The sequence below is a fragment of the Corythoichthys intestinalis genome, chromosome 8, assembly GCF_030265065.1.
Source record: "Corythoichthys intestinalis isolate RoL2023-P3 chromosome 8, ASM3026506v1, whole genome shotgun sequence".
Classification (NCBI taxonomy): Eukaryota; Metazoa; Chordata; class Actinopteri; order Syngnathiformes; family Syngnathidae; genus Corythoichthys; species Corythoichthys intestinalis.
In genome coordinates, this window is record NC_080402.1 from 10,406,884 (window position 1) to 10,433,585 (window position 26,702).

Sequence of the window (26,702 nt, forward strand, 5' to 3'; positions counted from 1 at the left end):
CTTGTTACCTGTGCAGAGCAGGTATCCAGCACACAGGGGAAAGAGTGCACCTGTTCCCTCTCACAGGGCTACGTTCTTTTCCGGACGAGCTCACCATGGATCCCAAGGAGCCCGGCGGGGCCGAGAAGAACAAGGTGATCAAGCGCAGAAACAGACCTGTGTTCCTACGTTACCTGGAGAGGAGGAAGACCGACAGCATCGTGGCTGGCGAGACCTGCAAAGGTGACATCAACCTGGGGACGCTAGTGAGACGCAGTCAGTCTGACAAGACGGAGTACAGCGCTAAACTTAAAGGTAAGGCTCCTAATGACATCCCCAGAGTGGGTCAGTACAACTACGGCAACGATCTGCAAAGTATGTGAACAAGTCTTAGAATTCTTTTAGTTGTTAGTTGACAACTTATCTGGAACGAGAGGACTCCATCACACATTGCCGTGGATACTTTGCACCTGTTATGTTCCTATGAGCAGGTGATAGTCCCACGGGGACAGATCCACGTACTAGCTGAGCCGCAAAGCGTGCCGCGCACCAGCTGGTAAACAAGCCTCGCACAGTGACGTTCATGCCTTTGGTGAATCATTTTCAGAGGTTATGAGTTCTAACCAAGTTAATGTCCAAAGTTACAGAACTTGGAAGTAACTTAAAAGGATCTCAATTTTTCCTTTCAACTAATGGAATGACCAACATGATGATTAGTTAATGTTTCACCTGCCAACACTGACCTTAACAGTGAACTTAAGCTAGCTTATTTGTCTTTGCCTGTTTTGCAAGGACTGATGACATTCTATGTAATATTTGTTATTGCTTGACTTTGAGTTGAAACTTATTTTAATCAAAAGGATTAATAAACAGCATGATACTTGCTTCATGGAGTAGTCTATGAATCTGCATCACAGCATACTGCTGGGTTGCCGGCTTGAACTCCTCACATACACACAAAACAACAGCAAATTATCTTGAAAATATATTTATTCTAGTGAAAACTCATCAAATGTAGCTCAAGACCAAGTCAACATCAAGTCTTTCAATGGTTTTGACCAAGCAAATCCCAAGTCCTAAAATTCAGGGACTCCAATCAAGTCAAGTGACCCAAATCCCTAAACCTCAGATGATTTTAAAGAACAAGGTTATTATGCTGACGCGGTGTTTTCACACATTTACACATGTTCCCAGACAACCTGTCTATGGGAGTCAAAGGTTGGGAATGCCGCACTTCAGGCCAAATGAGTGACATCACCCCTATAGTCACAACTATGTTGGTTTTCCTGCAACACTTGTCCCGAGTGTCGGCCGATAAAACAGCTTTCACACACATTAAGTATGCACACACACAATTGTCTTGTGTTTACAGTTCACTTGACTCCTCTCCAGTCCCTTTTAGCAATCTCTGGTTAGCCCCGACAAACCTGCACGATGGCAACTCTTGTTGTTTTCAGTAAACCTCCCGCCACCCCTGTTTTGGCTGCGGCCCGCACACACACTGACAAAGCGCATTACATATTTACAGGGATATTAGCATTGCAAATATTGACAGAACGATGACTTCACCAGAAAGAGGAAACACGTGAGCGTGCCTGCTTGCAACTCGAACAGTAGTCGCCCGCCTGCTGGACTGGTTGGTCAGCCCGTGCAACGTGACCTTTGTGTGTCAAGTTATGTGCGCAGTACAATACTAGTAGTATGAGTACAGCTTTTAAATTCCAACTAAAGCATGCTAGACACATACTGGTCCAAATTGGAGGATTGACCCTATCTTACGAACAAAGTCAGAAAATGTCTGCTTGTTAGATGTCTCTAAGGCTAGGATCAAACTGCAGGTGTTAATGCACGAATCCGATTTTTCCGTGTTTTTCCGACTCGAGTGAGATATTAACTAGATGGTCTGAACGTGACAAGTCGCATAGAAGTGTGTTAGGTTTTGTGTTAGTTCCCTCCTACTGTGTCCCTGTGAATGCCCATTGATTTCACCTGTTATGCCTGCTCCTAGTGTATCCTCCAATCTGCATCCTTCTGTGTCACCCACCTGTTCCTCGTTGTCTCATTACCCCTTGTCTGTGTGTGTATACAGTGCCCTCCATAATTATTAGCACCCCAGAAAAAGATGTGTTTTTTAGCTTCTAATATTTTTTTTCATTCAAATAATATGGGACCTTAATGGAAAAAAAAGAAAAATCCAACCTTCAATACAAGTGCATTCATTCAGTGGGGAAAAAATCCCACATAAAGAAAAAAATATTTGACATCAAATAGTGTGTGTCATAATTATTAGCACCCCTGGTGTTAATACTTTATACAACCCCCTCTTGCCAACAAAACAAGGTCTGGGGACTGAGATGGCCATGGGAGGAGCTTGATTTTGTGTCTAATGAACAATTTCTGTGTAGATTTGGCCATATGTTTAGGGTCATTGTCTTGCTGAAAGACCCCGTGACGACCCATCTTCAGCTTTCGGGCAGAGGGCAACAGATTTTGATTTAAAATGTCCTGGTATTTCAAAGCATTCATGATGCCATGCAGCCTAACAAGGTTCCCAGTCCGCCACTGTGTAAAGCCACTGCCTTAAGTTGTGCAACTTTTAAACATTCAGTTGAATGAGAGTCTCAAAAATGTTGACCAAGTACTAATCTAAATAACTCAATTTATCAAATAATGTTTACTGCTGTTTACTATCGGCAAATGAGTAACTTAACAGTGTGAATGCTCATCTCACAGTATTGAAAACAGTGCTCAGAACCACTTTTAAGAGGGACGAATGTGTCTGACATGTCATTTTTCCTCTACGGTGATACAGGATACACCAAGCCTTGTATCCATGCCTCTTGGATCCCTTTCAATAGGGCCAGGTTGTGAAAAGCCCTGGATCCCCTTTCATGGGAACTCCTGCTCTGAGCACCAAAAAAAAAAATGGACAAAGAACTCCGGATGTGATCTCGAGCTGTTATAATAGATCTTATTAAATTGTTTGCCACCGTGTCAGGCATCCTAGGCTTAACCTGATGCCATTACAGATGATTCGAACTTTGGGGGGAAAGATGATATATGACACTATGTTGGTTGAAGGATGTTTTTGTTCACGCTACATTGTGGTTTTTACTGAAATACAGTGCATGCTAAGCACTTATATAGTCATTGAGTGGGCAATGACAGTGCTTTGTTTGAAGAGCAAATGTTTCTAAAGGACTGAAGATCAAAATGTTTAAAAACTAGGGCTGTCAAAATTATCGCGTTAACGGGCGGTACTTCATTTTTTAAAATTAATCATGTTAAAATATTTGACGCATTTAACGGACATGCCCCGCTCAAACAGATTAAAATGACAGCACAGTGTCATGTCCCCTTGTTAATTGTGTTTTTTTGGTGTTTTGTCGCCCTCTGCTGGCGCTTGGGTGCGACTGATTTTATGGGTTTCAGCACCATGAGCATTGTGTACTTATTGACATCAACAAAGGCGAGCTACTAGTTTATTTTTTGATTGAAAATTTTACAAATTTTATTCAAACGAAAACAATAAGAGGGGTTTTAATATAAAATTTCTATAACTTGTACTATCATTTATCTTTAAAGATCTACAAGTCTTTCTATCCATAGATCGCTTTAACAAAATGTTAATAATGTTAATGCCATCTTGTTGATTTATTGTCTTAATAAACAAATACAGTACTTATGTACAGTACAGTATGTTGAATGTATATATCCGTCTTGTGTCTTATCTTTCCATTCCAACAATAATTTACAGAAAAATATGGCATATTTTAGAGATGGTTTGAATTGCGATTACCGTAATTTCCCGAATATAAGGCGCACCCGTGTATAACGCGCACCCCAAATTTACTTGTAAATTATAGGAAAATTATTGTACCCGTGTATAACGCGCACCCTAATTTTAGCACCACTAAATAGAAGAATACAAGAAAACAGAGCTCGTGTAGATACAGAAATGTCACTTTACTGACTGGTGAAACACAGCACAAGCATAGCACATTGGTAGTTCAAAACATTACCGTAAACTGACCATATGTATGGTAATAATATGATCTGATAACTTCTTGAACTTACCACAATCCAAGAGAAAACAAAACAGATGTGACTGTTCTTTTAAAGGCTGCTGTATAACTTGCTCATTTCATCATGATGAATAAATGTTTCTTCCATGGATTGATACGGTAAAATGAAAGTGAGAACGTAAGTTGGAAATCCGAGAGCGCTCATCGCTGTCGACACGACAGTAACAATAGGAACCATTGTTATATGGGTTCGAGTTTCCTGAGGGACAGATATAGTTGACGGACACACACAGGAAGTCTGTGTTGTTACGTTTGTTATGGTCCGAGTTGCGGAGCTGCAATAAACATTGACTCAAATGAGTTCAAGAAACTAAATTCTGTGCTTTATGAAGAGTGAAAAAAGCAGAATTTAACACAGACGAAATCATTCGGCCGATCAGAGTGACGTATTACCGAAACAAAATGGTGACGTCACGTGATTGTCGGCAACGGATCGCCGCATGCGTTTCTTCAACACAACATGGCCGTGTCAAAAATAATTTAAAAAATCGGTTTATACATATATACAGTGGGGAGAACAAGTATTTGATACACTGCCAATGGGTTTTCCCATTAATACCGGTACTTGTTCTTCCCACTGTATATACACTCACCGGCCACTTTATTAGGTACACCTGTCCAACTGCTCGTTAACACTTAATTTCTAATCAGCCAATCACATGGCGGCAACTCAGTGCATTCAGGCATGTAGACATGGTTTAAGACAATCTCCTGCAGTTCAAACAGAGCATCAGTATGGGGAAGAAAGGTGATTTGAGTGACTTTGAACGTGGCATGGTTGTTGGTGCCGGAAGGGCTGGTCTGAGTATTTCAGAAACTGCTGATCTACTGGGAATTTCATGCACAACCATCTCTAGGGTTTACAGAGAATGGTCCGAAAAAAAGAAAAAATATCCAGTGAGCGGTAGTTCTGTGGGCGGAAATGCCTTGTTGATGCCAGAGGTCAGAGGAGAATGGCCGGACTGGTTCGAGCTGATAGAAAGGCAACAGTGCCTCAAATAGCCACCCGTTACAACCAAGGTAGGCAGAAGAGCATCTCTGAATGCACAGTATGTCAAACTTTAAGGCAGATGGGCTACAGCAGCAGAAGACCATGCCAGGTGCCACTCCTTTCAGCTAAGAACAGGAAACTGAGGCTACAATTTGCACAAGCTCATCGAAATTGGACAATAGAAGATTGGAAGAACGTTGCCTGGTCTGATGAGTCTCGATTTCTGCTGCAACATTCGGATGGTAGGGTCAGAATTTGGCATCAACAACATGAAAGCATGGATCCATCCTGCCTTGTATCAACGGTTCAAGCAGGTGGTGTTGGTGTAATGGTGTGGGGAATATTTTCTTGGCACTCTTTGGGCCCCTTGGTACCAATTGTGCATCGTTGGAACGCCACAGCCTACCTGAGTATTGTTGCTGACCATGTCCATCCCTTTATGACCACAATGTACTCAACTTCTGATGGCTACTTTCAGCAGGATAATGCGTCATGTCATAAAGCTGGAATCATCTCAGACTGGTTTCTTGAAAACGACAATGAGTTCACTGTATTCAAATGGCCTCCACAGTCACCAGATCTCAATCCAATACAGCATCTTTGGGATGTGGTGGAATGGGCGATTGGCATCATGGGTGTGCAGCCAACAAATGTGCACCAACTGTGTGATGCCATCATGTCAATATGGACCAAACTCTCTGAGGAATGCTTCCAGCACCTTGTTGAATCTATGCCACGAAGAATTGAGGCAGTTCTGAAGGCAAAAGGGGGTCCAACCCGTTACGAGCATGGTGTACCTAATATAGTGGCCGGTGAGTGTATAATATACAGTTGTGGTCAAAAGTTTACGTACACTTGTGAAGAACGTGATGTCATGGCTCTCTTGAGTTTCCAGTTATTTCTACAAGTCTGATTTTTCTCTGATAGAGTCATTGGAACAGATACTTCTTTGTCACAAAAAACATTTATGAAGTTTGGTTCTTTTATGACTTTATTATGGGTGAACAGAAAAAAAGTGATCAAATCTGCTGGGTCAAAAATATACATACAGCAGCGCTAATATTTGGTAACATGTCCCTTGGCCATTTTCACTTCAATTAGGTGCTTTTGGTAGCCATCCACAAGCTTCTGGCAAGCTTCCGGTTGTCAGGAATGCACGGGCAGACAGGTTGTGTGGACCCAAAAGCAGGAAAAGTGAAGCGAGGCATAAAAGGTGGTGCAAAAATGTTTTAATCAATGCCAACAAAAAACAAAGTACCAACAAAATGACCAGGGAATCCAAAAAGTCTTAACAAACAAAAGTCAGTCTAACAAATCAACTTACTTCAAAAGCAGGACGAGGAACTGGGGAAAAAATGCTGACATGAACGTGGACATGCGCGTAGACAGACATTGACAATGACGCAACAAGGACTGAAGAGAAACTGGGAGCTTGTAAACACACGCAGACAAAGGGTAACGAGACAATGAGGAACAGATGGGTGACACAGGTGGACGCAGATTGGAGGATACAGAAGGAGCGGTACACCAGGTGAAATCAATGGCAATTACAAGGACACACTAGGAGGGAATCAACACAAAATCTAACACCGGTTGAATCTTTGACCACTCCTCTTGACAGAATTGGTACAGTTCAGTTAAATTTGATGGCTTTCTGACATGGACTTGTTTCTTAAGCATTGTCCACAAGTTCTCAATGGGACTTTGGGAAGGCCATTCGAAAACCTTAATTCTAGCTTGATTTAGCCATTCCATTACCACTTTTGATGTGTGTTTGGGGTCATTGTCCTGTTGGAACACCCAACTGCGCCCAAGACCCAATCTTCGGGCTGATGATGTTAGGTTATCTTGAAGAATTTGAAGGTAATCCTCCTTCTTCATTATCCCATTTACTCTCTGTAAAGCACCAGTTCCATTGGAAGCAAAACAGCCCCACAGCATAATACTACCACCACAGTGCTTGACGGTAGGCATGGTGTACTTGGGGTTAAGGGCCTCACCTTTTCTCCTCCAAACATATTGCTGGGCATTGTGGCCAAACAGCTCGATTTTTGTTTCGTCTGACCACAGAACTTTCCTCCAGAAGGTCTTATCTTTGTCCATGTGATCAGCAGCAAACTTCAGTCGAGCCTTGAGGTGCCGCTTTTGGAGCAAGGGCTTCCTTCTTGCACGGCAGCCTCTCAGTCCATGGAGATGCAAAACACGCTTGACTGTGGACACTGACACCTGTGTTCCAGCAGCTTCTAATTCTTGGCAGATCTGATTTTTAGTGATTCTCGGTTGAATCTTCACCCTCCTGACCAATTTTCTCTCAGCAGCAGGTGATAGCTTGCGTTTTCTTCCTGATCATGGCAGTGACAAAACAGTGCCATGCAATTTATACTTACAAACAATTGTTTGCACTGTTGCTCTTGGGACCTGCAGCTGCTTTGAAATGGCTCCAAGTGACTTTCCTGACTTGTTCAAGTCAATGATTGTTCAAGTCAATAATCACTCACAAGATAATTCGTGTTGCTGTACGTATATTTTTGACCCAGCAGATTTGATCACTTTTTTCTGTTAACCCATAATAAAGTCATAAAAGAACCAAACTTCATGAATGTTTTTTGTGACAAGGAAGTATCTGTTCCAATCACTCTTATCGGAGAAAAATCAGAGTTGTAGAAATACCTGGAAACTCAAGAGAGCCATGACATTATGTTCTTCACAAGTGTATGTAAACTTTTGACCACAACTTTATATATATTTCTGTCTAAATCCATGTACCCATTTATAATGCACACCACGATTTTACAAGTTGATTTTGGGGAAAAAAGTGCGTGTTATATTTTAATAAATTAAATTAAGTTAAATTTTAATCGTTTAACAGTCCTATTAAAAACACTTTGGTGATGTGGCATGACCTCATGACCTATTTACACCTGACATCCCAGGAAATTTGCTTCGACATTTTTTTAAAAAAGAAAATGTCTAAAATGTATCCTGATTTTAATCAAGAAGAGATCACTTTTGGAGTGCAGTCAAATTGTCTTTTGTGCTAGAATCAGGCAGAGCATTTACATGCGTGTGTATGTGTGTCGTTGCAAAGGTGTGAGCTTATTAATGGTCGCTGAGCAGATGGAATGCCTGAGCACGCTGGCGCATTACATCAGCGGTACCATTCGTTCCGTAACCTGACACGAGTTCCCTGCAGCCTTCTTTTTGCCCTCTATCCCGCCCCGAGCAGGAAGCCGCGTGTGTGGCATCGATTAAGCGGTGAGGCGGCTTCTCTCTTGCCTGAAGTCAAGCGCACAGCCGTCGCAGACTGATTAGGCGGTGTGCGCCGTAAAAAAAAAGTGTGGTGAGCCTGACTGGCATGTTAAATGAGGCCTCGTGGCGCTCCAGTCACAATAATTAGTTCACCGTGAAATATTGCAGGCTGCTCAGGAAGTTTTTCCCCCCAAGAAATGCCCTTTCCTGATGGATCAGCACGTTAGCGGTTCCTGCCTGGGCTAAAACCTTTTAAACGCTTGGAAATGTTTGAAATGTATACGCAAACAGTATGCATGCTGTCAATTGTAGCGTGATTTGGGAGTTTGGGGGTCCTAGCAAAACAAGGTTCAAATTACCTCAATTCATTTTCATTGATGCATCTACAGTACACCTTGGACTGGTCACTAGGCAATCACAAGATATACAGTGGTATGAAAAAGTATCTGAACATTTCGGAATTTCTCACATTTCTGCATTAAATCACCATCAAATGTGATCTGATCTTTGTCAAAATCACACAGATGAAAATACAGTGTCTGCTTTTACTAAAACCACCCAAACATCATAGATTTTTATATTTTAATTAGGATAGCAAGCAAACAATGACAGAAGGGGGGAAAATAAGTAAGTGAACCCTCTGCTTAAGGAAACTTAAAGAGCAATTGAAACCAATTTTTACCAAACATTTTAAGTCAGGTGTGTGCCCAATCTCTGATGAATGGTTTAAAGCTGCCCTGCCCACTATAAAACACACACCTGGTAAAAATTGTCTTGATGAGAAGCATTGTCTGATGTGCATAATGGCTCGGTCATAAGAACTGTCTGAAGACCTGCAATCAAGGATTGATTAGTATAAAGCTGGGAAAGGATACAAAACCATCTCTAAAAGTCTGGATGTTCATCAATCAACAGTCAGAGAAGTTGTCTACAAATGGAGAGAGTTTGGCACTGTTGCTTCTCTCCCAAGGAGTGGCCGTCACCAAAGATGAGGCCAAGAGTTCAGCGCAGAATACTCAGAGAGGTACAGTCCAATATCTCTCTGCACACATCAACTATATGTAAAACAATGGCCAAGAATGATGTTCATGGGAGGACTCTACAGAGGACGCCACTGCTGTCTAAAAAAAACATTGTTGGTCGTTTAATGTTCACAAAAAGGCACTTGGACACTCCACATAACTTTTGGCAAAATATTTTGTGGATTGATGAAACCAATGTTGAATTGTTTAGGAGTAACACACAACGTCATGTGTGAAGGAAAAATGGAACAGCTCACCAACATTAACACCTCATCCCCACTGTGAAGCATGGTGGAGGGAGCATCATGATTTGGGGCTGTTTTGCTACCTCAGGACCTGGACAACTTGCAATCATTAATGGAAGAATAAATTCAAAAGTATCAGGATGTTTTGCACAATAACTTGAGGCCGTCTGTCAGACAGTTGAAGCTAAAAAGAGAATGGTTGCTGCAACAAGACAATAATCCAAAACACAGAAGTAAATCAACTCAAGAATGGTTTCAGAAAAACAAAATACACGTTCTCGATTGGCCTAGTCAAAGTCCCGACTTGAACCTGTTGGAATTTAGTCACCCCGGCCAAAGCTTCACGGAAACGGCGGCAGCCGAACAGAAATGGTGCTCCGGTGTTTACCGCCCCAGCGAGCCAAACCGGGAGGAAGCAAAACTCCGCGCGTTCCTGTGTTAACCCTTTGTCTTGACTCCATGTTCCAAAAGTTTGAAACAGACTCACCGAGAGCAGGTTGACAATTTATTCGTCGACAATGCTCAAAAAACAAGGCAAAAACAGACAACGGAGGGACAATTCTGGGTCCAAAACAAGGCTACATAGAAAATGTTTCCGAGCAGCAAATCTGTACTATCTCAGTGTCCAGTGTTTTTTAAGTCCGTGGTGGAGTAGGGTGTGTCCGGGCGTTGCTTTTGGGACCTTCCCTCTGTGGCCGGTTTTGGGCGGTTTAGGTTCGTGCGCGGATGGGATGTGGTTGCCACAGCGACCGACGCTGGTCTTGACGTCCCAAGCGCCCGCTATCAACTTTGTTATCCGGGCTGGCGCTACTTGTTTTAGGACAAAGCGCGCTGGTCTTTGTCCTTGTTCGTTGTCGGGAGAACTGATTGCCAGAGTTGGTGCGTCAACCTTGCTTGTGACGCACGCGTTGGGTTTCTGTGATAAGATGGCGTTGTGTATCTATTCTGCTTCTTTAAACTATGGTGTGCTATTTATTTTATATTAGGTGTGTTAGAGTAGTGCAGTCCTACAGTAAGTATGAGAAATGATACTATTCCCTGATTAATTATATTACGTGTGTTCGAGTAATGCAAACAGTTAGATGGTGCTTACGAGAAACGGTACCATTTTTTCATTTCCTCTCATGAGCTCGGATAAGTGTTAAGTGATAAGTGATAAGTGTTTACTGTGTCAAGGGCATGGAGTGAAGTCTGCCTAAACTATAGTTTGATGAATGTGTTAGACTAACGCAAACAATTATATGGTGTGTGCGAGAACGGTACCTATTCCCTTCAAACCCTATTGAGATGCTGTGGCATGACCTAAAGACAGCGATTCATACCAGACATCCCAGGAATCTGGCTGAACAACAGCAGATTTGTAGAGAAGAATGGGCCAAGATTTGTCCTGATCGATGTCCCAGACTGATCTGCAGCTACAGGAAGCGTCTGGTTTAAGTTATTGCTGCCAAAGGGAAGGGGGGGCACAAAATATTAAATGTGATGGTTCACTTACTTATTTTTCCCCCGTTTTCTCATTGTTTGCATACTATCCTCATTAGAATATGAAAACCTATAAATGTTTGGGTGGTTTTAGTTAAAGCAGACACTGTTTTTTCATCTGTGTGATTTTGACAAAGATCAGATCACATTCCATGGGGATTTTATTCAGAAATGTGAGAAATTCCAAAAGGATCAGATACTTTTTCATACTACTGTAGACATACAAACAACCATCTACACTCACACCAATGAAAAAGTCGATGGTGACTCTAACATGATTGTTTTAGGAAAGTTGGAGGAAGCCAAAGTAGGAAAAGGTGCACAACTCCGCAGAGATAATAATGGAACTTCTAACATGCTGCCCCTCCTTATGTTTTATCCTCCAGAGAAAATGACACAGAACGACTCGTCCACCCCTGCATCACCAGCACTGGACCCAGAGGAGATCCGTTCGAGAAAGATGAATCGCAGATCGAAAATCCTCCAAGAACTGATGCAGACTGAAAAAGACTACCTCACTGACCTGGAGTTGTGCATCCGAGAGGTGGTGGAGCCTCTGCGAAATATGAAGGTATGTTCTTGTGGACTCCAGAACTGGGCCCACAAATGTGACAATGTAAAGCCCTGACGATAAAAAATGAGAAGAATATATGGCTGTATCCTTAAGTACATTCTTCCTATCCAATGTTAGGTCGTTGATGTGGATCGTCTGTTCACCAACATGGAAACGGTGAGCGAAGTGTCAGCTGGACTCCTGAACAGACTCCAGGAAGCCATGGCAGATCCAGATCCTGAAACCGTGGTTATAGGTAATTTCCACCAACCATCCCTTATTGTTCAGTGCTTACATGCTAACTGTTACTAGTTAATACAAGTTGGGGAATATGTGTTTGTTTTTAACTTGAAGGAGAAGTATTTATTCAAGCAAAGGCAGCTTTAGAGGATGTGTATAAGATTTACTGTTACCATCATGACGACGCCAACATGGCACTGGAATCCTATGAAAAAGAGGAAGGAATAAAGCAACATTTCACTGCATGTGTATTAGGAATGAAGTAAGTAGAATTACTTCCTCACTATATTCATATCTATCTGTACTTCCTGATAGAGTTGAACCTACATGGTGAAACAAAACAGGATTTATAACCTATGATTTGTTTTTCAAAACAAATACCAATTGAAAAATTTCCAGTGACGACTTAAATCTTGTGCCTCTTTTCAAATTTGCAGGAAACTCTACGACCAACAGTAAGTACTTCCAAAATGTCAAGGCTGAAGTTATACTTCTTGCCTAGGTTCATACTACAGGTCTTCATGCACAAATCCGATTTTTTGTCATATCTGTTTTTTTGGCGTGCCCGTTCAGACTGCCTTTGTCCATTGAGACCTTTCAAGTACTACGCATGCGCACTAATTCGCAGTCCGACACGCGCTGAGCAAGACGACCGGCATGTGCAGAAGCATCAAAACAAAAGACCACACATGCTGGATGTCATCCGTCATTCCAGCGATATCACATTTTGCTTTTTAAAAAGAGGACACAAATAACAGACATAAATAATCCCAGACTCTCGGCCGTGTAACCAGTGTTGAAATATTATATGGAGCAGACAGAAAACCGATCATTCTCAGGCTTATCCGCATTTTACCCATTTTTATTATTTTTTTTTATCACTGTTGTCAAGTCCGACCCTTCCTATAAAGCCGTGTTCAAGGCAAGCTAGGTGCTAATAACGCACAGCTGCACCGCTACCGTAGTGTCTCTCTCGCTTTTTAATGACGTAATTGCTGCATGAATTCCGATTTGAGAGACTGGACAGTACAGACCGCTGCGACAGTCTGGAAAAATGTGGCCCAGATTGGATTTGAACCACATACGAAAGTGACCCAGATCGGATTTAAAATGGTCCAGTTCTATGTGACTTGTCACGTTCAGACCGTCAAGTTAATACCACACTCGAGTCGGAAAAACACAAAAAAATCGGATTCGTGCATTAAGACCTGTAGTATGAACATAGCCCTTGAGGCTTCAATTCCGATCGTTTTGTACCTAAAGGGGGAAGCCTAGTCTTCTTGACATGGGCTCGCTCCTCATCAAGCCAGTCCAGAGAATCATGAAGTACCCGCTGCTGCTGGGCGAGCTGTGGCAGGCCACGCCCGAAGACCACCCCGATTCCCGGCCTCTGCAGGAGGCCTTCACCGCCACAAAGATCATAAACATCAACATCAATGAGTTCAAGAGACGTAAGGACATAGGTGAGGTTTTACAGCCTATTGGACAAAAATTTAATATGGTACAAAGTAATCTTACACTTTGCCGATTGTATCTTCAGTGATGAAGTATAAGAATTCAGAGGATGAAGGAACTCTGAGGAAACTTCATAAATTCAACATCCATTCTATTAGGAAAAAAGGTGATAGGTTTGCAGGCTTTCTCAAGATTCTCACAGGAGTTGAACCACAGGTAAGAAAACCAAACATTGTATCTTCAAATTACAACCTACTATTTTGGATTCTTCTCAGGGTCTAGTATTTTCAGCTTATATTTTTACCTGCAGGTAAGAGATGAAGTGTTTGACAGACAGGAGAAACTTTTTAGGAGCCTGGAGAAAGCTGTGAGGCAACTGGTCAAGAATGTCCAAAGTTACCTGCAGTTCACTCAGGTTGGGTGAAAGATTTTGAGCATACAACATGTAGGCTTTGTCATTCTTTATTTTCTCATGCTTTTATGTCTGTGATTGCAATGCAGGAGATGGTGTCTGTTGCCGTTAACAATGTCCATGTAATGGAGAGCATCATCAGCGAGTCAAACGGCTCATCGCACACTAAAACCGACGACCCCTATGAGCACTATGTTAGTATCGTATGTATGGTAATCATTGTAGTTAGAATCTAAACACAGTGACCCGTGCGAGGGAAGACAGGGTAGGGAGCCTGCCGGGTCGCCATTTGCTTTTGTGACCCAAGCTCCGATTCTTTGGATAAAAAAGGGAAAACAAGAATGTAGATGAAGGAAAGTCACCTCAGCTCAACAACATCTTATCAGTAATTGCTAGGCAGAGGAGTACAACAATGTTGTTTGCTTTGCATCACTCAAAAAGGAGGAGGCCGCTGCTTAAAAGCCCTTCAAACTAAACTTCCAATATCATCCTCTACCAGAAAGAAAACATGGAGCGTCTGGTCCTTGCCCCACTGTCATCGCTACAGGGCATGTTCATTGCGCCCCAGAAGCTTATCCAAAAACGTTACGACAAACTGCTTGATTACTGCAGCCGGCTGGAGCGCTCGTCTCTATCTTCTTCCTCGCCGTCCACCTCTTCCTCCACCCCGTGCCTGGTATCCATAGACCCACCCGGTCCTGCCCGGAGGGACTACGAGGCTCTTAACGCGTTGCTCGTGGAGGAGTTGCAGCAGTTCAACATGGCAGCCTATGCTATCCTTACCAACTGTGCAGTGTATGTTGTGGCCTTGCTCAGAGGTCTGATGGAGGAAATACTCCTGGCTGCTCCCTCCATTCAACAGCTACCAGTAAGAAGCACAGCTACACAGAAACATATCACAGAACATCCTTCTAAAAAAAATTAGCATATTGTGATAAAGTTCATTATTTTCTGTCATGTACTTATAAACATTAGACTTTCATATATTTTAGATTCATTACACCCAACTGAAGTAGTTCAAGCCTTTTATTGTTTTAATATTGATGATTTTGGCAAAAAAGTCAAGAAAAAAAACAAAAATCCCTAGCTCAAAAAATTAGCATAATAAATTAGCATAAAAAGGTACTCTAAAGAAGCCACTAACCTAATTATCTGAATCACGAATGAGGCTTTTTAAAAACTCCCAGCAGGATTCATTACTCAAAACCACAATCATGGGCAAAACTGCCGACCTGACTGCTGTTCAGTGGTCCAAAGTACTTTTTTCAGATGAAAGCGAATTTAGCATGTCGTTTGGAAATCAAGGTGCCAGAGTTTGGAGGAAGACTGGGGAGAAGGCAATGCCAAAATGCCTGAAGTCCAGTGTCAAGTACCCACAGTCAGTGATGGTCTGGGGTGCCATGTCAGCTGCTGGTGTTGGTCTACTGCAGGGGTGTCCAAACTTTTTGCATAGGGGGCCAGATTTGGTGTGGTAAAAATGTGGGGGGCCGACCTTGGCTGACGTCCTTTACGTAGAACAATGTACCGTAATTTTCGGACTATAAGGCGCACCTGACTATAAGCCGCCACCCACCAAATTTGACACAAAAACGACATTTTTCATAGATATGCCGCACTCGACTATAAGCTGCAGCTGTCCTCACTGTATTATGGGATATTTACACCAAAAGATATTCACTGGCAACACTTTATTTGACAGCGTCATCGTAAGAACTGTCATAAGACCAAATGAACTACAATGAAGCTTTGAACCAATTGGCTGCAAAGCTGCATTGCTTCAAGAAGCTTTATTTGACAGTCAACCTCTGTTGCCACCTGCTTTCAACACTGTTGTCTTCCAACATGCCTCCTAGCATGCATTGCAGCACTACAGATGTAAATAACAATCAAAATTCATGTTCTGTGCTAATTATGTCTTCAGTTACTGTTCCCGTTGTTTCATTAATTGCTGGTTATGGTATTTGGTAACACTTTATTTGACAGTGGCGCCATTAGACGGTCATGAGACATTCATAATAATGACATGACATTGATATGACCGTTAATAAATGCTTATAATGAATGTCATTAAGTGTCATTTGGCAAATTATCTCACTTTTGAAAGGATGTAGTTCGTGACATGATTTGCCAGATGACACTTAAAGACATCCGTCATAAGCATTGAGTAATGCCCATGTTAGTGTCATGTCATAATTATGACGGGCTTATTACAGTCTTATGAAGCCACTGTCAAATCAAGAGTTATCTATAAACCCAAATAAATCAACAAATAAGCCGCAGGCTTCAAAATGAGTGGGAAAAAATAGCAGCTTATAGTCCAAAAATTACGGTAAGCAAATTTTAGCAAGCCATTCTGTGTGTCACATTTGCTTCATTTTTTTTTTTAATTGATCATTTCAACAATCTCGCAACTAGCCTTTGTGGCGTTCTCTTTTGACTCTCGGGCTCTTGCGAAATACTGCTGCTGTGAAATTAAACTAGCTTCAATTTGCTTCAATTTTTCGCTGCGTATCTTCCCTGTAATCTTGTCGTACATGTCAGCATGTCTTGTTTGGTAATATCGCCTCACATTGAACTCTTTAAAAACAGCTACTGTCTCTTTGCAAATGAGGCAAACACAGTTGTTGCGTATTTTAGTGAAGAAATAGTCCAATTTCCACCTATCCTTGAAGCGTGGGCCGTCGCAGTCAACTTTTTTTTTGTTGATTGTCGACATTTTAGAAAATTGGAAGTCAAGGGCCACACGGGTGGCCCTTGACTTCCAATTTTCAGTGCTGCTACCTTGTAGTGGGTAAATGAGGAGCAGCATTTAATGTGTAAGCTACTTCATGTGCTCGTAGCAGTACTGGTGACCAAATTATTAAGTATGTGTGCGGGCCAGACGTTATTGATCTTATGACAGAGGCTGGGGGCCGGATGAAATTTGACCACGGGCCGCATTCGGCCCCCGCGCCGCACTTTGGACACGTCTGGTCTACTGTGTTTTATCAATGGCGGGGTCATTGCAGCTAGCTATCAGGAGATTTTGGAGCACTTCATGCTTCCATCTGCTGAAAAAAACTTTATGGAGATGAAGATTTCATTTTTCAGCACGACCTGGCACCTCGTTACCTGAACCCCATAGAGCGTCTGTGGGATATTGTGAGCAGGAAGTTGAGAGACAACAGACCCAACACTGTGGATGAGCTTAAGGCCGCTATCGAAGCATCCTGGGCCTCCATAACACCTCAGCAGTGCCACAGGCTGATTGCCTCCATGCCACGCCACATTGAAGCAGTCATTTCTGCAAAAGGAATCCTGACCAAGTATTGAGTGCATAGCTGATATCATTATTGAAGGTTGACTTTTTTGTATTAAAAAACACTTTTTTGTATTGGTCGGATGAAATACACACATTTTTTGAGCTAGGGACTTTTGTTTTTTCTTGACTTTTTTGCCAAAATCCTCAATATTAAAACAATAAAAGGATTGAACTACTTCAATTGTGTGTAATGAATCTAAAATATATGAAAGTCTAATGTTTATCAGTAGATTACAGAAAATAATCACGTCATTTTCAAAGTATCGGAATCGGCAAAAAATATCGGCCATACCTTTTTTTAATACATATATGTATATTTTTAAATTAAATCGTTTTCTAAATGTATTTAACGTTACAGACATAATATGTTACACTCATCGAGAGTCTTTAGTTTAGGCTTAAGGTACCGATAACGGCGGTAATTAATTTTTAAAAAATGTATCACGTTAAATATTTAATGCAATTAATGCATGCGTTGCAGGACCCACTCACGCATTGTCCCGCTCAAATTGTGATGGCGCCGTTTTACCCGTTTAGAGAGATAAAAGTCAGCGTATAATGAGTAGAGTGAATTTTGGCAGCCTTTGGAGCCTTTTTTTAACAGGCTAAAGCCATACAATCCCTCTCCCTACCATTACAAATATCATGGGAAGCAATGTGGGCAAGCAATGTAGCAATTGATCTTTTCCTTAACCCCTTATGTTATTTCCCAACGCAGAGAAGATATATCAATTGGTAGCACTACGCACAGTCATGGGTCCACTTCATTTGGGTTGAATGGCTGCAGTACCATTTACTGAAAGCTCAACAAATACACTAAATGGCAATATTTAGTCACAATATACAAAGTCACAAGTCTTTCTATCCGTGGATCCCTCTCACAGAAAGAATGTTAATAATGTAAATGCCATCTTGAGGATTTATTGTCATAATAAACAAATACAGTACTTATGTACTGTATGTTGAATGTATATATTCGTCCGAGTTTTATTCATTTTTTTCTTAACGCATTGCCAAAATGTATATGATCGGGAAAATTTATCGGGAATGATTGGAATTGAATCGGGAGCAAAAAAAAGCAATCGGATCGGGAAATATTGGGATCGGCAGATACTCAAACTAAAACAATCAGATCGGGAGCAAAACAACATGATCGGAACAACCCTACTTTTTTGTATTAAAAAACACTTTTTTGTATTGGTCGGATGAAATACGCAAATTTTTTAAGATAGGGATTTTTGTTTTTTCTGGACTTTTTTGCCAAAATCATCAATATTAAAACAATAAAAGGCGTGAACTACTTAAATTGTGTGTAATGAATCTAAAATACATGAAAGTCTAATGTTTATCAGTACATGACAGAAAATAATAAACTTCATCACAATATGCTAATTTTTTTGAGAAGGACTAGTACAGTAACTTATCAAGCATATTTATCACATTGAAATGCTAATTTGCAACGTCTTTCACAGGCTCCGTTGTCTAACATAGCTGAGGTCCAAAACAGTATCATGGATGAGCTGAACAATCTGGCGTTTGTCAAGGAGAACGCACAAAAACTAATGGAGCGGAAAGTGAGCTTCGAGAGGCAACGAGACAAGAAAATAGCGGTAAGATAAGTGGTAGCAGAAATAATTTGCATATGTATCCCCATCTTGAGGTGGGATTGCACTGCTTCATTCCAATTTCTACGCTGCTTATCTTTTGTCGGATGGAGCCTCCTAACTGAGTAATCAGTGAACATGACTCATATACTGGTCTTATAAACATTAAATGTGATTTAGAGTGGTAGAAAAACCTGTCATCAAGTAAATAACTCAGAAAAAGCCAAAAGTTGACCTAGTTTCCAACCCGCAACTTTTTTACTATGAGGCAACAGCGCTAAGCAATCCTGCCGGTTGTGAGGCTTCACAAGTTCACATTCAAGATCGTCTGTCTGGATGTCAAGTTCAAAGTCCCTCATTTTCCCTCAAAGAGTTTCACAGTTTGGTGGAAAATTCCAAGTGATAAAGAGGAACACAAAGGACACCTCCAGGTGGTGATTAACTGGGGCAATTCCATGCTCCATCAGGTCTCTGCCATTTACACTTAAAAAGCTTTCTCTGCAATGCTCCAAAGTATCCCTGGAAGAACTTCATCCACCTGAAGCTCCACGAGCACCACACAGCGTGCCGTCACACATACTACATGCATAACTAACAACACTTGTTGCCTTCCAGACGCCGGAGGTGGAGCATCAGACGGAGGAACAACGCGCCCGGCTGCTGGCTGAATACCCCCCGAGTCGTCTGTACAGGCTGAAGAGGAAGTGTAACGGCTGCCAGGAGCAGGACCTTAGCCTGCTGGAGGGGGAGCTGGTAGCCCTGCTGGAGGATACAGACCCACTGGGCAGCAGTAGCCGGTGGCTGGTTTACACGGGGGGTAAGTGTGTGCTCACAAACGCGTAAACCCACAGGTTACAGGGAAGGCATGATCAAAAACACATCAAAATACAGTGGGGCAAATAAGTATTTAGTCAACCACTAATTGTGCAAGTTCTCCCACTTGAAAATATTAGAGAGGCCTGTAATTGTCAACATGTGTAAACCTCAACCATGAGAGACAGAATGTGAAAAAAAAAAAAAAGAAAATCGCATTGTTTGATTTTTAAAGTATTTATTTGCAAATAATGGTGGAAAATAAGTATTTAGTCAAAACCAAAAGTTCATCTCAATACTTTGTTATGTACCCTTCGTTGGCAATAACGGAGGTCAAACGTTTTCTTTAACTCTTCACAAGCTTTTCACACACTGTTGCTGGTATTTTGGCCCATTCCTCCATGCAGATCTCCTCTACAGCAGTGATGTTTTGGAGCTGTCGTTGGGCAACACGGACTTTCAACTCCCTCCACAGATTTTCTATGGGGTTGAGATCTGGAGACTGGCTAGAACACTCCAGGACCTTGAAATGCTTCTTACGAAGCCACTCCTTTGTTGCCCTGGCTGTGTGTTTGGGATCATTGTCATGCTGAAAGACCCAATCACGTCTCATCTTCAATGCCCTTGCTGATGGAAGGAGATTTTCACTCAAAATCTCTCGATACATGGCCCCATTCATTCTTTCCTTTACACAGATCAGTCGTCCTGGTCCCTTTGCAGAAAAACAGCACCAAAGCATGATGTTTCCACCCCCATGCTTCACAGTGGGTATGGTGTTCTTCGGATGCAATTCAGTATTCTTTCTCCTCCAAACACGAGAACCTGTGTTTCTACCAAAAAGTTCTATTTTGGTTAGGGCTGTCAAAATTATCGCAATTAATTTTTTAAATTAATCACGTTAAAATATTTGACGCAATTAACGCACATGCCCCGCTCAAACATTAAAATGACAGCACAGTGAAACATGTACTTGTTGTGTTTTACAGAGTTTTGTCGCCCTCTGTTGGCGCTTGGGTGCGACTGCTTTTATAGGCTTCAGCAACCATGAGCAATGTGTAAGTAATTATTGGCATCAACAATGGCGGGCTACTAGTTTATTTTTTGATTGAAAATTTTACAAATTTTATTAAAACGAAAGCATTAAGAGGGGTTTTCATATAAAATTTCTACAACTTGTACTAACATTTATCTTTTAAGAACTACAAGTCTTTCTATGCACGGATCACTTTAACAGAATGTTAATAATGGTAATGCCATCTTGTTGAGTTATTGTTATAATAAACAAATACAGAACTTATATACCGTATGTTGAATGTACATATCCATCTTGTGTCTCATCTTTCCATTCCAACAATAATTTACAGAAAAATATGGCATACTTTATAGATGGTTTGAATTACGATTAATTAATTTTTAAGCTGTAGTTAACTCGATTAAAAATTTTAATCGTTTGACACCCCTAATTTTGGTTTCATCTGACCATAACACATTCTCCCAGTCCTCTTCTGGATCATCCAAATGCTCTCTAGCGAACCGCACACTGGCCTGGACGTGTACTGGCTTTAGCAGGGGGACACGTCTGGCAGTGCAGGATTTGAGTCCCTGGCGGCGCATTTTGTTACCGATAGTAGCCTTTGTTACTGTGGTCCCAGCTCTCTGTAGGCCATTCACTAGGACCCCCCGTGTGGTTCAGGAATTTTTGCTCACCGTTCTTGTCATCATTTTGTCGCCATGGAGTGGGATCTTGCATGGAGCCCCAGATTGAGGGAGATTATCAGTGGTCTTGTATGTCTTCCATTTTCTAATAATTGCTCCCACAGTTGATTTCTTTACACCAGAGGTCAAGGAACTGCGGACCTCGGTCTGGTTCCGGACCCCCAAGCCGTCTGGACCGGATCTCAAGCTGTCGTGACTAACACACGTTGCAACAACAAAAATCATTTTTGTCTGCGGGTTTGCAGAGCGGAGGTGGGCAACAAACAAAAACCTTAGCGAGGACGCGCGCGAGCCAGCCAATGGGAGTGAAGCATTTGAAAGTTATTTTTAGAACAGCATGTCTCACACTCGCTTTCCAGACTCCGCGGAGTGACAGCCAAATACTGAGCCGAATGAAGTTTGAGTAAGAGGCGAAAAAGGTACGGCAAATGGCGTGCTCAAAACTACGCAAGATTGATGCAGAAAACAGAGTGTTCAAGGAGGAGTGGACCGACACATTTTTGTTCATTTTACCTGGCGGCAGCACAAGACCACTATGGCTCATCTGTTCAGAGACGGTAGCGCTTGTAAAGAGCAGCAATTTGAAAAGGCACTATGAGACGAAGCACGCAGCTTTTTCGCAAAGTTTCCCTATGAACTCTGCCATCCGTTCTCAAAAAATAGCGGAATTAAGGGCTCAATATGATCGCACCTCAAGGCTCACGGTTCATTCATTCACTGCACAGCAACACGCAAATGAATGCTCCCTCACAATAGCGTGGATATGGGGTCAAAACAAAAAGTCTTCCAGTGACGCACCGATTGTCAAAGATTGTACAAGTGCAGTTGCTGAAACTTTGCTTCATGGAAAGCAAAAAGAGGAGGTCTGTCAAAAAATAAAGCAAGTCCCCCTGTCAGCATCCACAATTAAAAAAAAAAAAGAAGTCTTGAACATGCTCTTATGTTGCTATTTAATGATTCAATTAAATCACTTTTTTAGTTTTATGCACCTTTTATATATTATTTACATTTTTGAATGTTGTAATTATCAGCATGGCCACGTAAAGATACGTTTGTAATTTTTTGAAAAAAAGAAGCATTACAAATATTTCCGGACCCGAGATTGTTGTAATTTTTTAATTTCGGACCCAGAGGATTTTTAATTCATGACCCCTGCTTTACACCAAGCGTTTTACCTATTGCAGATTCAGTCTTCCCAGCCTGGTGCACGGCTACAATTTTGTCTCTGGTGTCCTTTGACAGCTATTTGGTCTTGGGCATAGTGGTGTTTGGAGTGTGATTGACTGAAGTTGTGGACAGGTGTCTTTTATACCGATAATGAGTTAAAACAGGTGCCATTAATACAGGTAACGAGTGGACCCTCTTTAGACCTCGTTAGAAGAAGTTAGACCTCTTTGACAGCCAGAAATCTTGCTTGTTTGTAGGTGACCAAATATTTATTTTCCACTCTAATTTGGAAATAAATTCTTTAGAAATCAAACAATGTGATTTTCTGTTTTTTTTCCCCCACATTCTGTCTCTCATGGTTGAGGTTTATCCATGTTGACAATTACAGGCCTCTCTATTATTTTCAAGTAGGTGAACTTGCACAATTGGTGGTTGACTAAATACTTATTTGCCCCACTGTACGTGGCTTGCCTAGTCCCTAAACAGGATGGTTTAACCTCCTCTGTTGACCATGCAATACTCACTCCTCTTCAGATTGACCTGAATTTTTCAGAGAAATTTTTCTTACCAAAAAACAATGAAGAGTGTACCCTGAGCTCTTGTTACAGCTTCCAATAACTTTAGTTTTTCCTCTGGGGACTTGTTCCCTTGGAACACTCTTCAAGAAACCACTGCGTTGTCAGCAGCATTATTTAAGGGTAAAAAGCTTCACTAGCTGCTAACAATTCTAAAACAAGGACAAGATATATTTTGCTGCTAGGCTTTTGTGTTCCCTGTGACAACACAATCTTTTTTGTGAGTGCTATACACAAAAAAAGAGCTACAACAGATTTGTCTTTCCCCCTGGGATGACAAGAATCCAAGCAAAGTGGGGATTAATAGCCTCGTCTTCACAAGATCTTGAGGTCCTAATATGCACCTGAACTTGATACTTAGTACAATATGTCCAATGTTCCACATTTAGGTGCGGAGGGATATGTCTACTCCACTTTCTTGAAGCAGTACAACCCTCTGAGGGACTCCCAGCGTGGTGCCCAGGCAGCCAAACAGCAGCCAGAACAGCAGTCGTCCACCATGGCCGACGAGGACTTTGACAACCTGAGCCTTTTCGTTTCTGGCAGTGGGAGCAGCAGCCTGAGGAGCTTCAGTCTCAACACCACAGACAGCACGTCCAACCTTTCGGGCCTTCAGGGCGAACTGGACACAGCTGATGACTTGGAGGATTCGTTTGACACTGATGCTCAGCAGGTATGTGTAGAATATTCAACTGGTACAAAGAGTTAAAGCCCAGGAGGTGTAAACTATCACCTGAGCAGTAGTACTGGCACAAAAACCTAGCAAACAGTGCCCCCTACTGTTTCATTTACCATTAAAAGGACAAGGAAATGGGTCTTTTTTTGCCCTGCAACAAGTGAGAAAACAATTTAGTTTTTCCTGAGTAACCTTACCAGATCAAGTAGAAAAGTTTTATCCGGTTTAAATTCAGAGGAAGATTGGAGCTTATCTAACTAGTCACCATTCACTGAATGAAAATTATACCCAATGTTTGCTATGTAAAGCACGAGATTTACGTTGAGTATTATCTGTCACAAGAGTCACAATGTTTGGCCTGAATCAAGAAATTTCACTAAACATCTGCCAAAATAAAAGTAGTGTCCAGAGAAAAAACATTGAGAGTAAGGTTGTTGCTAGTTTGCTAGGGAACGGGGGTATTTGATTAACCATGGACTTCACTATCACTAGTTACTGGTAGGGTTGTTCCGATCATGTTTTTTTGCTCCCGATCGTTTTAGTTTGAGTATCTGCCGAAACCCGATATTTCCCGATCCGATTGCTTTTTTTTTTGCTCCCGATTCAATTCCAATCATTCCCGATAATTTTTCCCGATCATATACATTTTGGCAATGCATTAAGAAAAAAATGAAGAAAACTCGGACGAATATATACATTCAACAAATACAGTACAGAAGTACTGTATTTGTTTATTATGACAATACATCCTCAAGATGGCATTTACATTATTAACATTCTTTCTGTGAGAGGGATCCACGGATAGAAAGACTTGTAATTCTTAAAGGACAAATGTGACTTTGTATATTGTGACTAAATATTGCCATCTAGTGGATTTTTAGGAGCTTTCAGTAAATGATAATTCAGCCATTTAACTTCTGCCCAAATGCATGATGGGAAGTGCAACCATGACTGCGCGTAATGGTACCAATTGATTTATCTTCTCAGCATTGGGAAATATAATAGGGTGTTAAGAAAAAGATCAACTACAGTGATACCTCGCCTCACGAACTTAATTGGTTCCCAGAAAGAGTTTGTGAGGCGAAAAGTTCTTCTTCCGAACATTTATTTCCCATAAGAAACCATTAAAATGAAAATAATTCGTTCCCAGGTCCCCATAAAACATAATTTTCTACTAAATAAGCCTTAAAACTACACAAAAATATACCTTATTTTATGTATAATAAATGTGCTATTGTATTGAAATTAAATAAATAAACTGTACTGTATAATAAAGTTTTATTTACCTTTGTGATGGTAGTTGATGGAATGGAGTGGGAGGAGGAGGGAGGGAGGGAGTTACTGTTTGGAAGGAGAGCCACCTTCCATAAGGACTGTAGGTAACTCAACCTCCGGTGTGCCACACGCACCCTTAATAGCTTCCTTGTTCTTAAGGATGGTAGCAATGGTTGACTTAGCATACTGGTACTGGGATGCTAAGTCACACATACGTACACCTCGTTCGTGTTTACCAATTATCTCCTTCTTCTGCTCAATTGTAATTCTCTTTAGCGTCTTCTTAGGCTTAACAGTTGCCTGTGGTGGGGTCTTTTTCGGTCCCATAATAGCAAAAATACTGTACGTACATTCAATATGGTCCAAAATGTCTAACCACGTCCGCACTCAAAGAAAGGGAGGGGAACGAAGCGAGGCGCTGCTTGACCGTGTGGTGTGTTCGTCCGCCGAAAAGTAGTTCGTCAGCAGAGACTATAAATTCGCGAATTTAAAGTTCTTGAGGCGAAAAGTTCGTGAGCTTAAGCGTTCGTGAGGCGAGGTATCACTGTACTACCTTTCTTCCCCACATTGCTTCACACGATATTTTTGATCGTTGAGAGAGGGATTGTAAGGCTTTATCAAATTAAAAAACGGCTTCAAAGGCTGCCAAAATTCTCTCTACTGATTTTACGTTGCCTTTTAGTTCTATGTATATGTAATACGGCGCCATTATAGATTGAACGCGACAATGCGTGAGTGGGTAGTGCAGCGCATGCGTTAAATATTTTAATGTTATTACCGCCGTTGACGCGATGAATTTGACAGCCCCAATTTATGCCAAAACTAAAGACTCTGGATGAGTGTAAGACATTTTGTCTGTACCGTTAAATACAATTAGAAAACAATTTAATTTAAAAAATATACATATATATATATATATATATACACATATACATATATATATATATATACGTCATTCAAGAAAAGTTTAGGGCAAGTGCCTATTTTTGGTTATTAAAAAAAAAAATATATATATATATATATGTACAGTACTATGCAAAAGTTTTAGGCTGGTGTCCTGCCTAAAACATTTGCACAGTACTGCATATACTGTATATATATTAAAAAAGGCATGTCCGATATTTTTTGGCCGATTCCGATACTTTGAAAATGACGTGATTGGACCCGATCGAGACATCTCTAGTTACTGGTAGTGACTATCAGTGAATAGTGATAGTGAAGTCTATGGATTAATCCAGATTTCCACAGAAATGAGTTTTTTTAAACACTGTTGTGACAATTTGCTTCCTTTATCTTTGAACAGTACTATGCCGTGTATGCATTTCAAGCCCGCTGTGACCAGGAGCTAACCTTGCAGGAGTACCAACATGTGCGCATCTTGCAGTTCAATGACCTGGGCGGTAATAAAGAATGGTGGCTAGCGGAGGCTGGTGGCCAGAAGGGGTATGTCCCGGCCAACTACCTTGGCAGGATGTCCTATGCATAAAATTCACAATATATACTAGTCCTTCTCAAAAAATTCGCATATTGTGATAAAGTTCATTATTTTCTGTAATGTACTGATAAACATTAGACTTTCAAATATTTTAGATTCATTACGCACAACTGAAGTAGTTCAAGCCTTTTATTGTTATAATATTAATGATTTTGGCATAAAAGTCAAAAAACAAAAATCCCTACCTCAAAAAAAAGCATATCATGAAAAGGTACTCCAAAGAAGCTACTAACCTAATCATCTGAATCAACAAATTAACTCAAAACCCCTGCGAAAGATTCCTGAGGCTTTTAAAAACTCCCAGCATGGTTCATTACTCAAAATCGCAATCATGGGCAAGAGTGCCGACCTGACTGCTGTCCAGGAG

At 41.3% G+C, this 26,702-nt stretch overlaps 1 protein-coding gene across 1 annotated transcript; it reads left to right on the forward strand.

Moving 5' to 3' along the window:
• Positions 1-26,364, forward strand: arhgef38 (Rho guanine nucleotide exchange factor (GEF) 38). Its single transcript, XM_057842644.1, has 14 exons — positions 1-294; positions 11,440-11,624; positions 11,745-11,862; positions 11,961-12,108; positions 12,284-12,301; positions 13,110-13,309; positions 13,387-13,517; positions 13,612-13,716; positions 13,803-13,907; positions 14,213-14,581; positions 18,487-18,624; positions 19,234-19,435; positions 23,279-23,562; positions 26,144-26,364. Exons 1-14 carry the CDS (start codon positions 96-98, stop codon positions 26,324-26,326), a joined length of 2,385 nt encoding a protein of 794 aa, XP_057698627.1. The 5' UTR covers positions 1-95; the 3' UTR covers positions 26,327-26,364.
• Positions 26,365-26,702: the final 338 nt, after the last annotated feature.

Coding starts and splice junctions, on each gene's coding strand:
- arhgef38 (XM_057842644.1), top strand. CDS start 96: ATGGATCCCAAGGAGCCCGGCGGGGCCGAGAAGAACAAGGTGATCAAG. Junction 295..11,439: donor GTACAGCGCTAAACTTAAAG/GTAAGGCTCCTA, acceptor TTTATCCTCCAG/AGAAAATGACACAGAACGAC. Junction 19,436..23,278: donor GTGGCTGGTTTACACGGGGG/GTAAGTGTGTGC, acceptor TTCCACATTTAG/GTGCGGAGGGATATGTCTAC.